The sequence below is a fragment of the Patagioenas fasciata genome, chromosome 9, assembly GCF_037038585.1.
Source record: "Patagioenas fasciata isolate bPatFas1 chromosome 9, bPatFas1.hap1, whole genome shotgun sequence".
NCBI lineage: Eukaryota > Metazoa > Chordata > Aves > Columbiformes > Columbidae > Patagioenas > Patagioenas fasciata.
The window spans coordinates 18,926,416-18,942,410 of NC_092528.1; the positions used below are offsets into that span (position 1 = coordinate 18,926,416).

General features: G+C 46.2%; 1 protein-coding gene across 7 annotated transcripts in view; it reads right to left on the reverse strand.

Moving 5' to 3' along the window:
• Positions 1-5,662: 5,662 nt before the first annotated feature.
• The window catches only part of TNIK (TRAF2 and NCK interacting kinase), a 418,581-nt gene continuing 408,248 nt past the window's right edge, over positions 5,663-15,995 (reverse strand). For all 7 annotated transcript variants that reach the window (XM_071812563.1, XM_065844459.2, XM_065844461.2 and 4 more), the window contains 9 exons: positions 14,964-15,078; positions 14,200-14,370; positions 13,767-13,910; positions 12,115-12,249; positions 11,750-11,850; positions 10,535-10,684; positions 9,715-9,874; positions 8,966-9,105; positions 5,663-7,160 (listed from right to left, as the gene is read on the reverse strand). In XM_071812563.1, coding sequence (XP_071668664.1) covers positions 7,077-7,160; positions 8,966-9,105; positions 9,715-9,874; positions 10,535-10,684; positions 11,750-11,850; positions 12,115-12,249; positions 13,767-13,910; positions 14,200-14,370; positions 14,964-15,078 — 1,200 coding nt within the window. In that variant the 3' untranslated portion in view covers positions 5,663-7,076. The remainder of the gene's footprint in view (positions 7,161-8,965; positions 9,106-9,714; positions 9,875-10,534; positions 10,685-11,749; positions 11,851-12,114; positions 12,250-13,766; positions 13,911-14,199; positions 14,371-14,963; positions 15,079-15,995) is intronic.

Consider the following 15,995-nt stretch of genomic DNA (forward strand, 5'->3'; position numbering starts at 1 on the left):
GTGCTCCGAGAGATGGGACTATATCAACTCTGGAGTTAATGAGAAACCCAAGCCTTCCATGCGTTATTTGGCCACCGTTCAGCTCAGAGCAGCCGCTACCAATCCCCGTATTTGGGGGGATAAACGAAATGATGAGAGACCTGCAGAGACATAGAGTGGACCTGGGAAATTCAAGCTGAAAGGCTGATTTGGGGGCTGTTGAGCAGTCCGTGGTGTGACATGGCCAGGGACTTGGGAACATACTACAGCCTATTTTGAGATGTTCAACACCTTTCTTGGTTTCTGTGCTGGGTTTATGTGCTACATCACAAACCTCTTGCTGAATTAGCAAAAAGAAACCTTTCTAGCATATGTAGCAAGGAAACTAGAAAATGAAAAACAGTGTTTTATTTAGATAGCACTTGGCATCTGCTTTAAAATGTATTTATGTGTGTATATAGCATACACAGCTAAATATATATATATATGTGTGTGTATATATACAGTTGTATACAAGTCTCTACCTATGTACATATCTACATACCTGCATGCACACAGCCCCTTCAACACGTAGCTGTAATGGTAATAAACTTGTAGCTGTAATGTTGGTACACACCTGTACATATGCATCCTGGGCATTCAGAAGAAACAGCTGTATGTGTATATGGAAATATAACAAAACTACCCAGAATGTTACAATAACATAGATTTTTGTTAAAAAGCCCACAACAGCACGAATGCTGAGCCTTTCAGCACCACCAGCTGATCACAGCACTGTCAAATATTGCTGACATTAGCAAATACCGCCAATGCCGCCAAATACAGCCTGACTCACTCGGTAGTTGTGAACTTTGCACATTGGCAAAATCTGGTCTGCGCTGGTCTCCTTTGGGCTTTGCTGTCCTTGACATCATCCATGAGAGCAGCTGCAGGGCCAGGGTGGCTGGTGGCATCCGTAGCTGACATGCCAAAGTCTGAATCAGCCCAGAAGATGATTAATGCTGATTAATGCCATTGCCTTCCAGATAAGTCCCTGATGGGTCCAGGCAGCCAAGTCACAGCGACTCATTGGATGATGCTCTCAGTCAGCCAGGCTTCACATGGGCACAAAATGTACTTTCTACAGAGGAAGAGGAAAAGAAAAAAAAACAGATGAGCGTAAGACCACTAATCTTTGCACTGGTCTCCTCCGGTAAAGTAAAACTTTAACTGGAGGAGAAAAGTTCATTGCATTAATGCAGGCCTTGGTTCCAGCCACAGCACCCACATTCCCCTCTCCGGCAGGTGTAGCTGCAAGGGGAGGACCACAAGACGGAGCTTTTTGAAGTCTTCCCCCAGTATTTGTCCTGTCAGCTGAAATCTTTACTCATCGCATTTGTTTGCTTGCTGTGTATGCGAATACCCAGGCATTTACAAGCACCGTTTCTTTATATTGCAGTTAAATGCCTCCACTCCGGGGGCTGACAGGATTAGCTAATTAACAATTTGGATCAGAAAACAAATGAGACCCCTGACCAAATATCCCAAACTGAAACCCTCAGGCACTGTGAAGCTCCTGGCCAGGACTGACATCCCCCTCCAGGATCCCCATCCTGTTGTGGGTGCCTGGCCAAGGGAGGATGATGCTTTCCCACACCACCCCCCAGCTCTTCCCAGCCCACCCAGAGGCAGTTTGAGGGGACAAGGGACAGATACATACCCAAAGGAGTGAGCAGGGTGTCCTTCCCATGGCTTGTAACCTGTCATGTCCTCCTGACTGCTGCTCGCAGAGCAGATCCCTCCTTTAGTGCCAGATTCCCGGAGCAGCAGTGGGGAGATGTGGGTGAGCATTGCTTGCTTCCCGAGGAGTGGCGCAGCGACCTCCACGGAAACTTTGGATGCCAAAGGCTGGAAACCCCATGGCTACCATCCTCCCTTGGCCAGGGCTGGTGGCAAAAGGCATGAACTGATCCCAGGGCTCTCCTGTCCCTTCTCAGACCCTCTGCTCCTCCCTGCCTGGCTGGATGTTGCCAGCCAGGCTGTGATAAACTCTAGATCTTTGTTCCCAGGCAGTTTAAGCACATATTTAGCTCTCAGTGACACTAACAGGTTCAAGCCCCTGGGTTTTTCTGAACGGAGTCTGGATGTACTGGGTAGCAGAGCCCAGCTCGAGCCTGGTCCTGAGGCTCATAGATGGGAAAGGTTGATGTAAATCTGTGTCCTGATGCTGTCACTTCCCAAAGGGGCTGTCAGAGCATCATATTTTGACTGTTAGCTTTGAAAACTGAAGCACAATGTTCCTGCATCCTAGAGCACTGGCCACAACTCCACCAGGATGAATGATGAGCCCATCTATCTCTCTCATGTTTGATAGCTGGTTGTAGGACCACAGATACCAGCACAGCTCAGGAGTGATACCAACCCCTCCCATGGCTGATGAGCCTCACCAGGCAGCAGTTAAATTATTTGACCAAGGGCAGAGAGATCAAAAGGGCCAAGGGGAGACAGCAGCTGGCCTGTGGGCACCTTCCCTGCAGGGCCAGCGCTGCCATCCTCATCCTTGCTGCTGGGACCCCAGCTTCACCGGCCTGGAGCCTGTTTGTACTTTCTCTTGTCTGTGTTCAGGTGATCTCTGAATATGTCAGATAGTGACAAGAGCATGTGTGCTTCATGCAGCTGCATGGGACTCGGCATCTCATTTACAGCAGCCCAGCTGCACTGGTTCCTACCGACGCTGGGAAAAAAGTGACACGCAAAACTGCAGGTGACCTCAGAGTAATAATACTAATAATTAAAAAAAGGATGTTTGAAGGTGATGACAGCATATGGTCAGCTTGGATGCTGCCCTGCACAGAGACTGTCCTCTTATACACACAGGACTTTCCTTGCTGAGGCAGACAGAGCAGCTCAGCCATTAGATTCATCCCACAGTTATCCAGGGAACATAGCATGATGCAGAGATGAAACATGCAGGTGACAAACGTGAGTCTCTATGTGCATGACTGAGCACTGCCATTGGTCCAGGTGACCCCAGACTGAGGGTATCACTGCCATTCCCTGATAAAGCACAGCAGAAATAGCAGTTTCACTATTTTGAGGACAGCAGCACACCCCGCACCCCTGGGTAGTGCTTTGGCCAGTGCCGCAGGGTTGTGTGGCTTTTCTCCAGGGCTCCCGACAAGCAGCAGCTCCAAACCGCTCCTGTAGCTTGAATGTGCAAAACAGGTAAATGCAGGTAAATACCAAACAGCATCCAGCCCCTGACCCTGGGTGACTGCACCTGGTAGCAAGAATCTTAATGTTTCATGATGGGCATCATTTACATTATTTACAAACAACAGTGCTTGAATTATTGCCAAGTATGTTAACTATTAACGAAGTGTAAGAACTATGTAGAATGCTACTGTCATGGAATTGCTGTGCTTATTGCCTACTATAGGTTGTGTCTATTATAATTGGTGGTGTTGCTAAATGTAATGCTATGTGATAAAAGCAATGGGTTAGAGTTAATGGCCAGACTTTGCTTTTGAACAACTGAACATGCTGTCACATTAGTGGAAGTAATTTAAAGACTCCATCAGGACACTGAGGCTTTCTCTGCCATGAGGGTAATTTGCGCACCCATTTTACTGCCTTTGGGTCATTCAGAGGCAGCTTTGATGCTTAAAAAAAAAAATAAAAAAAAGAAAACATAAACCGAAACAAAAAGGAAAAAAGAAAATGAAGATCCAGACCATAAGGCTGTGGCTGTCCAGGTAAGAGCAGGCTGATGAGGCACATCAGAGGCTGCCACAAAAAGAACAATACGTGTTCTTTCTGTCTCTATACTTGCACAGCAGCCGCAGCAGGCAGCACGGCTGGGGACACTCGCGGGAAGGGCTTCAGTCTGACAAAACATATTTGCAAGAGAGAATTTGGTGCATTTACAGCATGGTTGTAAAGATATTGGTGTGTTGGCCTTGTACCTTTCCAGCAAAACTAGTGGCATCAAACCAGCGGAGTTTAATTACTGCTGACCTACGTGATGCTCTCGTTGGCCTCAGTTTAACCGCTGCACAATTGTTGCATGAGCAGCAATGAACCTGCATGGACTCAGGTTGTGACAAGGAACTGCAGCACAACAACTTCAACCACTTCCAGCAACCAGCCGAGCCCCAGGGCTGGCACCACGGTCACCTCGAGCATCACCTTTCTGTTCCAAAATACCCAATATGATCCACTCCCAAACCATCTCACAATTGTGAAATAGAGAGAAATGCTGTTTGATAATCATTATGAAACAGGTCTGAAAACATTCAGTTCCCACGAGTAGCTGCTACTGCCTTACCTCGGAGCATCCTTCACCATGGGACCAGTACCCAGCACCTCCCCGGGTTCCGCAGTGTGCTGGGGGGTGACCCCTCAGCCTCGCACCAGCTCTGGAGCTTTTCTTTCATTTACCACAGAGGGAATGACTCGTCCCTGAAGTTCATCCAATATTTCACAACTCTGTAAACCATTGAATCTGCAATGGGCTCAAGTGACTCCTGTATTCACAGCCATTAGTTCTCTTTTTCCTCCTGCAACACTGCTCAGCTGAACAATTAAGTTTCCTTTCCCAGGTAAAAACTCCCAGAAACAGTGTTTTAAAAGAATTCCCAGGTTTTCTTTCTTTAAACATGAAAATTAAGTAGTTTCTGATAGCGTTGATAAGCTGCAAGTGTATTTTACTTACAACAAAAGACATGCAAAACAAAGCTAGAAATACTTGGAAGGGAAAGCATGTCTTCATAGTAATCATGGGTTGATTTTGTAGAAGAGCAGAAGTTTTCAGGTAGCGATGGTCCACCATCAGGCGCTGCTCGCTGCTGGGCAGCGTCATATGGGGTGTGCCGTCCCCCAACACTTCTCCTGCTCAGAACCACCACTTTTCCAAGACCCTCCAGGCAAAGGCCATCAGGACTCTGAGCCCTGAAAAGCCACTTTACCTCCATGACCTGCTAACAGTTAACACCCCAGGGTTTATATATAAATATAAAAAGCATGGCTTATTGTTGAAGTTTTGTGTTTTATTGGCACTAGAAATATGTCTCCTCTACGGTATGTCCATGTACACACTCTGTAGACAACACTGCGTTCATATTGTGTTTTTTTTTTTTTTAATGAATCTAAGATTTAAAAAAAATACATTCACCAACTACGTTATGTTTAAACATGATTCCCTTCTATTTTATCACTGCATCCGAAAACCCACGTTAAAAAAATCCAAATCTGTGTATTTGTCACTTCAAAGGGGAGCGAAAAAAATTAAAAAATTTATCAGTTTGCAACATAATAAAAAGCACTCAGCTTTATTTTATTTATATTTTAACCATAGTGAAAATATAAAAGAGCTGGTGGCAATCAGTGTCTGTGATGTGACTTGTATGGGGTTTTAATTCCAGCATCATGGTGTTACAGCCGTCACTACACTCTGCAGGGTGCTCAGCCAGGTGCTGTGGGAAGGTGCCTGGTGCTGGTGGATGAAGGCGGCACCGGCAAAGTGCCTCTTGCCCATGTTCCTCTGGATGCTGCATCCCATCAGAGTCCCACCACAGCAATCCCTGCTGGTACTGAACAGCGACACCCTGCCCAGGGATGCTTTGGCTGAGGGTGGCCCATCCCATCCCCGCCGCCCCGCAACGCCTCTTACCCTCCATAAAGATTCAAGTTTGACCAAGTCCTGTTGATTTAATCATTTTTTAATAAAGCCATCATTACTGAGTACACCAAGATTGCCAGTTAAGCTCTCTATATGTCGCTGGAGGTAACAGCGCTGTGATCGACAGCGGAATGGAAAAAAAAAATAAAAAATAAACCAAACAAAAAAAAACCAAACCCCAACCAAAACGAGGTAGGTTAAAACCAGCAACACAGACCTTGTTATGCGACACCCCAACACCACAGGCGGCCATGCTTGCAGCTACTGAGAAAGAAAAACCCCAGATACGCACCGAGAACGGAAATCAACTGAGCAGAGTTTATAAGGACACGATTCAACCTGAACTAAACACACACACACGGTTCGGCACAGATGTCATCTTTCACTGTATGTTGGGTAATTCCTGGGGAGCGGAGGGGTTGGAAAATGAGTAGAGATTCTGACCCTTGGCCGAAGAAACCACACATATATATATATATTATTTTTGAAGCTCTTTACAAGCCCAGTCCAGCAACGCAGAGGATGGGCAGCTCGTTTTGTCGTCCCCGTCCCTGCATCAGCGCCCGGCTCCAGGGGGACAAGCATCCACAGCCTGCGCCGGCTTCGGCATTGGGGTCCAGGACATGCGGCATCCCGGGAGCCATCTACGGCCACAAATCCCAGCTTGGGGGCAAGCACGGGGCTCCTCTGGCTGCTCTGTCGTTCTCTCCTCCTCTGATCCCCCCGTCCCAGACCCAGGGCAGGCGGGCACCTCCAGAGCAACAAGAAATGGCACCTCTGTCCCTATCAAGACACACCATTATGCGAAGATCCATATAGAAATATGGATTGACAGACTTGACAAAAATGGTAGCTGATTTTTATTACTCTAAGGCTAGTAGTTTAGCCATTTAAAATCCATTTCCCAAAAGAGGGGAAAAAAACCTATTATTTTTTCTCTTCTTTAAAAATCCGTTAAGCTGTTGCTGCCAAAAGCAACATGTAAATGTTGGTGAAGGCAAAAGATTTCTAAAATTACCCAGCTATACGGTTACGGCCTTCATCGCAAAGATAAAAGGTACATTTATTGTGCTGTCTCTCACCAGATTTAATTGGTAACTTTACAACATACTATATATTTGATGCTAGCAGGCAGACAGAATTAAAAACAGACTTTTTGACACTGTTTCTTTCCCCGTTCTTACAAAGTAGGGGACAAAGAAAAAGTAAAATTAAAAAATGAAATAAAGGGAGAACTCATAACCCACTATAACACAGCTTAATCAGGAGACCTCGGGGGGGTCCAAGCGCGAAAGTCCATCCCTGCCCGCAGCCCCCGCCCTGGGGGAGCGGCGTTCCTCGGGGCTCTCCGCATCTGCCTCTACAGTGTTAGTCCACGTGTTTAATGTCCTTTAAATTAGAAATAATGCCATGGCGGTGAGTGCCAAGTGCTCCTCCGTTACCAGTTCATCATGGAGTTTCTGTTGAGGGTCATGAAAAACACTTGGCTGCTTCCTCCAGATCTCACCGATGCAAAAAATACCTGTTTGGGAGCAAAATCCCTTTATTAATAATTTTTATTATTATAAGAAGAAGTCTGTTAATATCTCAGTAAGCGAGTAAAACAGGAGCTGCCCCACACCCTGTGGTTTCCTCTACCCAAACCCCCATCCTGCTCCTTTTCTCCGATTCACAGCTGAAATTTTACAGAGCCCCATTGCCCGGTTCTCAGTTTTCTGCAGAGCTCGGGGGCCGGAGCTAACCCCTGCCTTAACCTGCACGTAAACACACTGATAAGAACTCCCTTGCTATCACTACCAAAGAGAGCAAGGTTTGGAATGCTTCGAAAATACCAAGTTTATCACATTTTACTGCCACAGCAGCATTTATGATGCAATATTAAGAAGACTGCTGTCAGTGTTTTGGAGCTTGCTAAAGGTTAACCACTGCGGTCAATATCCTGCATGGGACTGCAAATGGTTTTCTTTGGAAAAGTTAGTCCTGGTATTTCAGCTGTTCCTGAAAGCTAAGCTTGGGAAGAAAATAACTTTCCTCCAGCATGCTCAAAGCACAGATACAATATCAGGACTCTCCATGAGGAATACGCCTTTTGGTGCTTCTATCAGGATCCATTTGACCCCAAATGAAAGCCTTAAAAACCAAGTTATCATTTGCAAGTACTGAAGGGGACAGTCTGAAACCTCTGTCCTTTTTAAAACCAAAAATTATTCAATCTTCACATGGGTTTCATCGTTAACCATTTCTTCAGAAAGAGAAACATTGGTATTTAGTATTTCAAATCCACCAGTAATCAGTTGATTCCTGTATTTTCAAAAAATTGAGGTGGGTTTTTTTCCAATTTTCTTAAAAAAGGGGGAAAAAAAAAATCAATAGGCACAAAACAGAAGAACTGTTTAAAAAAAGCCCCAAAACCAGTATAAAACCTGCAGAGTCAAGTACTCAAAAGCTAGAAAAAAGCAAACTAGCGGTATTTGGGCAACTGAAATTCAGCTTCTTGGGCAGCTTCCCATGCTACTCTCAACTGCAAGGTTAGGATACATTTTTCTGCAGAGCTCCAGCCCAACTCCATGCACCAGGCAGGGCAATGCCTGACCAATAAGCAGCTGTTCAATAAACTGATTGTGGACTCAAACCTTATTTATTGCATGTTATTAAACCCTGCTCTGGGGATAGAGCGATCAGCTTGTTCACGTGTTACGCGATCGTGCTCGTTACGAAAGAAATCCCTGTTGTACGGTCCTGATTTATCTTGGTGAAACCCTGTGAGATGAGGAAATGCCAACAGCAGAGACAAACCTTGGCATTCAACCACCTCTTCCATGCAAATATCCCTTTTCCTCCAGCAGTTTATCCTTCCCTCGTTCCCTGCACTCCTTGCAACTCTGGTGCTCTTACACCAGGTTCTGTCCACAGGAAAAAACGGGGCTCCATGGAGAAAAATAGTTTTAAAGCTCACAAAACTAAAAATGCATCAAAAATGTTTCTGCACCAGAGCTCAACTCAGGGCCACTTAACACAACCTTACTGCTAAGATTTCCCAGCTTTTGCAGAGTTTACTTGGCAGCCTCGACAGTTTATGTTCAGATGGAAGACTTGGGAGAAAGTCAAGCCAAGTCAACACAGATCTCAGCTTGAGATGGAAGAGATCTTGCAGATCTTCCCATCAGAGGCTGAGATCTGCATGCACTGCACAGAATTAATTTCATTTATGGACACTGCTTATTAAACAGGACCTTCAGATTAATTATTAACCTCAAGATAACCCTGACTTAAAGTCTAAAAGTGGCTGTAGCTTAAAGCATGGATAAAGCTTTGAAGTGGACTTACCTTATCATTTCTTTCACACAAAAACTTTAACCTTTGAGCTCGCTTGTGCATAAATACTCCATCCAAATGTCCCGTCTCCACTGATCGGATTTCAATCGCTTTCTCTCCCCAGCCCATTATTTGATTGGAATGAATGTAGGCTGTCAAAAGGAAGTGTTTATTAGGTGTTACAACGCGAGCTGAGCTAAATATTGTGCAACAGGCAGTAAAGCTCTCATCAGCTGTTATTCAAAGCTTAAGCAGATCGATGGCAGAGCTCTGGCTGATGCAGACACAGGCATGTTCCCGCAGAAATAATTGTCTCTACACAGCACTTTTCATCCAGGAATTGCTCAGTAATTTAAACAGAAGAGGGATCACTTCTTCCCATTTCTGTGGGCGAGGAGCTGGGCAGTGACTTGCCTCCACAGGTCCTGGAGCTGAGCAACAGCAGAGCCAGAAGAGCAACCCAAGTGCTCTGAGCCCCACACTCAGCCCCTCTTCAACTAAACACAGTACCACACCAGTGCATTAGCTTATATTATCTTCTACTTATCCTATACTTAAGATGAGCCAGAGCTCAGATCTTCAAGAAGTCACTTGCTCTTACTACACAGGACCAAACTGTAGAAATTTTGCAATATTATCTGGCTGAGAGATACCTTCTTTGAAAAACAAAAGCCCAAAAATGACTCCATCTCAGAATCCTCACCTCCTCACCTTACTTGTCATTTGTATTTTATGCAGCTGAAAAGGAAGGGTTGACTTACCCACAGAAGTAGGCATTTCTCCCCACTGGAGCACCACATCTTTAGTTATCCGTCCATAGGTGTTCACATATACGCCTTCATCCTCGTAGCACACAAGCATCTCCATCCCGTCTGTTTTAGGCAGGATGACAATGGCGTGAGGAGTAATATTGCCCTGAATCTGCAGTTAAAATAAACCCTAAAAGTCAGAATTACGTTGAATGGAAGAAGGAGTAAGGGGAAGGGAGCAAGAGCCTTAGAAATACAAACGCCCAAACCAACATAAGAACAAAACTCTCCCTTGAGACGCACTGGCTTTCAAAGATAAGCTGCTGTCAGGGGGGTTGGGAGTTTTGAGCAGCAGGTTTACTGAGATTTGGGCTAGCCTAATCCTGCAGCCCTCGCCTAGGCAAACTGCATGGCCTCAGCAGGGACAAGTAGGTGTTGGTGAGCACATCTGGGACACTGTGCAATGGGACAGCGCATGGGGCTTCTAGCTCTTGGTGGGTCTATGTTGTCCATCAACCAAGAACCTGGTTTCATGGTATTTTGCCCTACAGAGAGCTCTACTACTGCTCCATGTCCTTTCTGTAGGACATTGGCAACCTTAAACCTGACTGCTTGGGCATGAGGACAGAATAGCCTGTGCAGACAATGAACATGAAGTATGTGATACCTCCAAGTCCTCTTTAAGTGAGTATCAATGAAGATGGCACTGGAGAATGTCTTACCCATGGCAAGATGTCACCTGACTGGTCACCATTTCTGAGCCACCAAGGGCCCATCCAAACCTTGCTGGTGACCTGCGTGTCATGCAGCAGCACTGCCCCTGTGTACTCACGTGAGATGGTATGTAGATATCATAAGAGTTCCCAGAATCTACATCAATCACATGGAAACCAGTGTGTGATCCAAAGATAACCTTGAGTCTCTGACCCTCTTCTACAGTGAGATCCACGAGCAACGGCTTGTGCTGGAGATCTGCAAAAGACTTTTATAGTCCCTCCAGTGAGTATCACAGAAAACCAACAGATCTCCACAGCAGCAGCCTGATACAGTACTGAAATCATATTTGTTTGACTGTGTTTCCTACTGAATTTGTGGTTATTTATACTCTCGTCTTTCAGCTCCTGTGTCAGGTGCCTCAGAGGGTATCACCCCCTCACTCTAGCCATCCCAGCAGATAAGCGCTCACCCTTGCCAAGCTCTGCTCTCTTCCCCAGGAGGCCAAGGCCAGCCTGAGGATTTGGTCTCTAAAGGAAGGTGACAGCCAGCAAGGTTCCAGGAGCAGCAACCAGCATCCTCACCAGAGCTGGGGGAGGCTGGATTCCAAACCATGTTAATGCTGCTGAGCATTCCATGTCACTGAGCCCATTTATTCTGGCTTTTGTGCAGAAAAAGCAAATGTGACCTAATATTGAATAAGCCCATTTGTGCTGGAAGGATGCAAAACGAGATTACTCAGCAGGAATGTCTCCAGAAGGCACTGCCCTTTGTGACTTGTCTCTGCACAGAGCTTAGGATGAAAAGTGCTTTAAAGTGCTAAGTACAAAATACACACTGGCAGGTTAGAGAGGAGAAAGGTCTCACTGAAGGAAACTGAGGTAGATGAACAGGGAAAGAAAAAGAGAGAGAAACAGTGGGTCATTCTCCTGGGCTTTCTGTCTTGAAACAGAATCTACATTGTAGAAGGGGAGAAGACCTTGCAAAAGAAAAATGTAAGATAGTACCAGCCTATTTTCAGACAACATGTGAAAAATCAGATGTCTAAAACCCCACACCCCCCCATCAAAAACCCAACTCATGCGCTTTGGGTCAGCTTTCTGCAAACTTCCCAAGTAAAGCCTGCCAGCATAAGCTCAACATTAACACCTAATTGTTAGCCATGAGCAGAATGTATCCCATCTCTTCAGCCAGAATGTTTCCCGTCTCCCATGCCTGCCAGGCATCCTGAGGAGCTCAGCTATGTAAGCAAGATGCTTTTCAGCTCTAGATAGTAAAGAAATCTTACGTATTTACAATGACAGAGTGTATTTTGGTTAAAAGATAAACATACCTTAAATGCCATAAACTTGTGATATGGTTTAGGAGCCCAAGCATAGATCTCTACAGCATTCTTTAAGGCAATCACCAAGAACTTGATTCTTTCATATTTCACTAAAATGAAAATAAAATTAATTTAAAAAACATTCACTTTCTTTCCAGCAAAACCAAACAACTCATCTCCAGGAACAGCTTCTCAGGCTGTCTCTCTGTTGGTTTTCATTTGGTACAGCGTCCATCTCATACATATAGATGAATACCAAATTTATTTGTGGTTGTAGTCTACCCATACTATTAAGAGAAACCGTCATGTCAGATCTAAGACTAGAGAATAAAAATGCATCCCTCCAGACATTTTTTTCCAGAGAGTCCACTCACCGACTTTGTAGTGGATGCATCCCTCCAGGTCCCCGACCGTGATCCAGCCCTGCTTCTTCTCCACTTCAGGGTCGTTGTGTAAAATCCTGTTTCTCAGCCAGGAGAGATAGTACACGCGCAGCTTGTTCTTCTTTCCTGTTGGCGAACGAAATGTCTCTGTCAAAGCAGCACATGTGTGCATGGGAAATCTTGAGATTTCAGCGCTTATTTTCACTTTTTTACTCAGATGATGACTCACTCAAGATGATAAAACTTAACTTCATTTCACAATTAAGTTGAAAATAGTAATTTAGTGGGGGTTTTTTGGTTGGGCTTTTTTATTTTTTTTTTCGTTTCTTTCTTTCTGTTTGGAAATAATGTATAGAAAGCAGAGCCCAGATGCCGAGGTGGATGCTGGCAGAGCTGGGCTCTTGCTTCCCACAGGCTAGAAATGTTCTTTTTCCTATAAATCAGCGTTCGCAGAAAGATGGTCGGGCACGGCGGGGCCACAACCCCAGCTCTCTTACAGCTCAGGTTGTACCCAACCACTCAACTACTTGGCTTCTTTCCTACTTTTCTCCTTCATACAACACTAATTTCAGCCTGGAACCAACACACAAGCTCCCTGGTCTGTGACAGGCAGAGCTATTTGCTGATGAGCCCAGTGCCGGGCTCTGCAGTGCTGAGGGACTGCCAAATTTCTGCGCAGCTCTTGGATGGCAGTGATCTGGCTATAAACCAGACAAAGAACACCCAAGCCATAAACCAGGAGTCTGTCTCCTTGTGGGTTTCCACAAGTCCACTGGGCTTGTCCTCAGAACCATCTCAGGGGCTAGTACTCCCTGGGCAGTGCTACCCCCACCATATTCCTACAGCTGGATCCCTAAAACCACAGGGGAACTGCAGAGCAAGGGAGATGACGAAGTAGCATTTTTAAAATGTCCTGCCTGAATGAAGGAAGCAGGAATTTGCCAGCAAATGCAGAGTGGCCAGAGAGGTGGTGGATGCCCCATCCTTGGAGACGTCCCAGGCCAAGCTGGACGGGACTCTGAGCAACATGATCTGGGTGAAGATGTCCCTGCTCATGGCAGGGGTGGCACTGGATGAGCTTTGAAGGTCCCTTCCAACCCAAACTATTCTATGATTAAGCAATTTTCCTAACTAGCATTTCTCTTGCTGTCCTCCGTGAGCTTTGCGGGGCAGGTATCAGCAGGAGAAGGCTCTGCTGTGGCTCCATAACCCATGTGCTTCATGGGGGTGCTCTGCAGGGATAATGCTGGGTGCTTTCCTGGGAGACTGGACTACAGAATTTTTCATTTATTTTATTTTATTTTTTTTTCGGCCAGAAATCATCCCATGAGCCTGATGTGAGAACTCAGGAGCTCCTGGTTGAACCCAGGACAGTGACAAGCCTGTGGCCTTCATGATGCGTGGGGCACCATGAGCACAGCTGTGGTCTGAGCTGGAGCCCAGAAGCTGTGGTTCATGGCTCACTTGGCTAGAGCCAAACAGACCCACCAAAAGCCCAGCTTGCTGCCCCCTCAAACCATGACTACCCACCTTGCTGGGCTATCTGCCTGTCTCCTGCACTTTCCCTTCCCGGCTAAAGGTGGACAGAGCAGATCTGGCAGGCAATGGAAACAAACTGAGGGGTTAGAGCACAGACGATGTACCTGATATTGTCACAAGGACGTTAAGACCCTCGAGTACGTCCATCTGTTGAAATCGCCGTCTGTTTATGAGGTTGTAGACTTTCCCTTGTCCGCTTCGATCCAGCAGCATCAGGCCGTTTTCTGTGCCCACCAGCAGATTCACACCTGAAGAGGGGAGGGCAATGGGCACTGAGAACCATGGTTGCTGACAAGGACAACACCTCAAGCTCCTCTCTGCTACCACCAAGAATGACCCATCTCAGCTAAAGCCATGATCTTCCCATGAACATGAAGGGCCACCCTTACAGCACAGGGACTTGGGGACACTAGTCTTGCCCAGGATGGAGAAAGGGACAATGAGAGGCAAGGGCTCAGCTTCACAATGATGCCTCCATGTTTCATCACCAGTTACACAGTCTGGAGAGCTTTGCTGAGGTCAAAGCTTGGAGCTTACCCCATAAAGCAGCGCAGAGTATCTCCGAGTTGAAGCGCTTCTTGTACTTTCGTATCTCCGGGGTGTCACTGTGTGGACGGATGTTGGTGGGGTTGACGTTCACCACCGAGATCTTCCGGGCTTCGTTCAGCTTGGCCTGCTCCTGTCTGAGCAGCTCACTGGTGAACAGGGCTGGCCAGGAAACACAACAAGACAGCGACATATGATGGATTAACTCTTCCTTCACCTTTTTTTTGGGATAGGAAGTCAATATTTCATTTATTTCCTGATGGGGAGTCATCACTATGTTACAAGCTACCAGTCTGGCGAGGGATCATCAGAATTCTCTCAAAGGTTAGAACCAACACCAAGCCCATCCAGCAGGTGATGTCCTCAAACCTCCAGCTCTGCCTACCAAGCTGACCAGCAATATTTGCTGCCCGCCTGCCCACATCCACCTGTTTGCAATGATATCTGAGCAACTGCCAGTTTTTTGGAGAAATTTCCACCTCCCAGTTCTGCCAGGAATATTCCTCCTGGCTACCTGGGCAGATGAATGGGTGGATTTCTGCCGCTGCCTGTTAACTCCCAGACCTTTCTGGTGGCATTTTGCTGGTGGGGGGAGAAGGAGTTGGATGGAAATGGGAGAGCACAAGGATGCAGACATGAGCAATGTGTGGGCAAGAGTGAGTAAAATGTGAAAGAGGTTCAGTGGGGTTAGTCAGGCTCCACAACCTGGTTTCCACAAGGCTCTCCCCTCTCAAACTGGCCACATTGCTGCCTACCAGTGGCAGATGACTCTTCGTCCTCATCTTCATCTTCATCAGTAGGCGAGGTCTGATACACTCTGGTGTCCACAAAGGGGGTGAAAGAGGCTTTGGTGCTACTTCCCATTCCATACTGGAAAATAAACAGCAAAGAGAGAGCTCAGAGCACAGAAATAACAGTAACTTTGTGTATGCGTGTACATGTAAGGCTTTATAATTAGCAGACACAGAACCTGCCCCTGTGGTGCCCTTTTCAGGCCCTCTATGAACTCCACCCCCATAACTAATCAGGAAAAACATTATACCGGATTTGTGAGTGCCCATAAGCAACAGAAAATGAGAGAAAACGAGTGGGGCCCAGCTTTGCTCTCTTCCCGTGGGCAGAAGCACAGCACAGCCATGAGACCAGTTAGCGGAGCAGCCGCAGGGCCAGAGGCAAAAGTCAATGCAGGTAAAAACCAATTTGTCTGCATGTAATACACCCGCAGGCAGGGAAGGCTGGGGGTGAGCTGTGTGGTGCTTTAGGGAGAGCTTTTGCAAAGGGAATGTTTAAAAATGCCTTGGATACTCAGGGTCATCAGGAGATGGGATTCCCCACATTGCTCCATCCCCCCCAGAGTCTGGTCCTCAGCACACCTCATGCAACTTCAGTGAAGTGTTCTACATTTTCTACAGCACTGCAGGTGGGATTGCAGAAAGAGCCATTTCTAAGCTAAAAAAACATAACCTGAAGTTATCATAAGGAATGTCACAGCCAAAACTTTGCTAAGGGAATTAAAGGAGGAACAAACCGCAACATCATGTTCTTTTCTTTTTAAAGCCATTGCTTTGTTAAAGCAGAAAATGGGGCTAAGACCTTCTCTCAAGCAAAAGGAAATCCTTGCCTTGGGAGCCAAAATGACATGATTTTCCCACCTCGTTGAGCAGCTTATTTTTCCTACTCCAGTATTTACCCAGAATACGTCTGACCTCTGTTAAGAGCTGTGACAGCAGCAAAACCCAAGTTATTCCACAGCAGCAGTACTGCTCACGTCTTTCTTCCTTGGGACA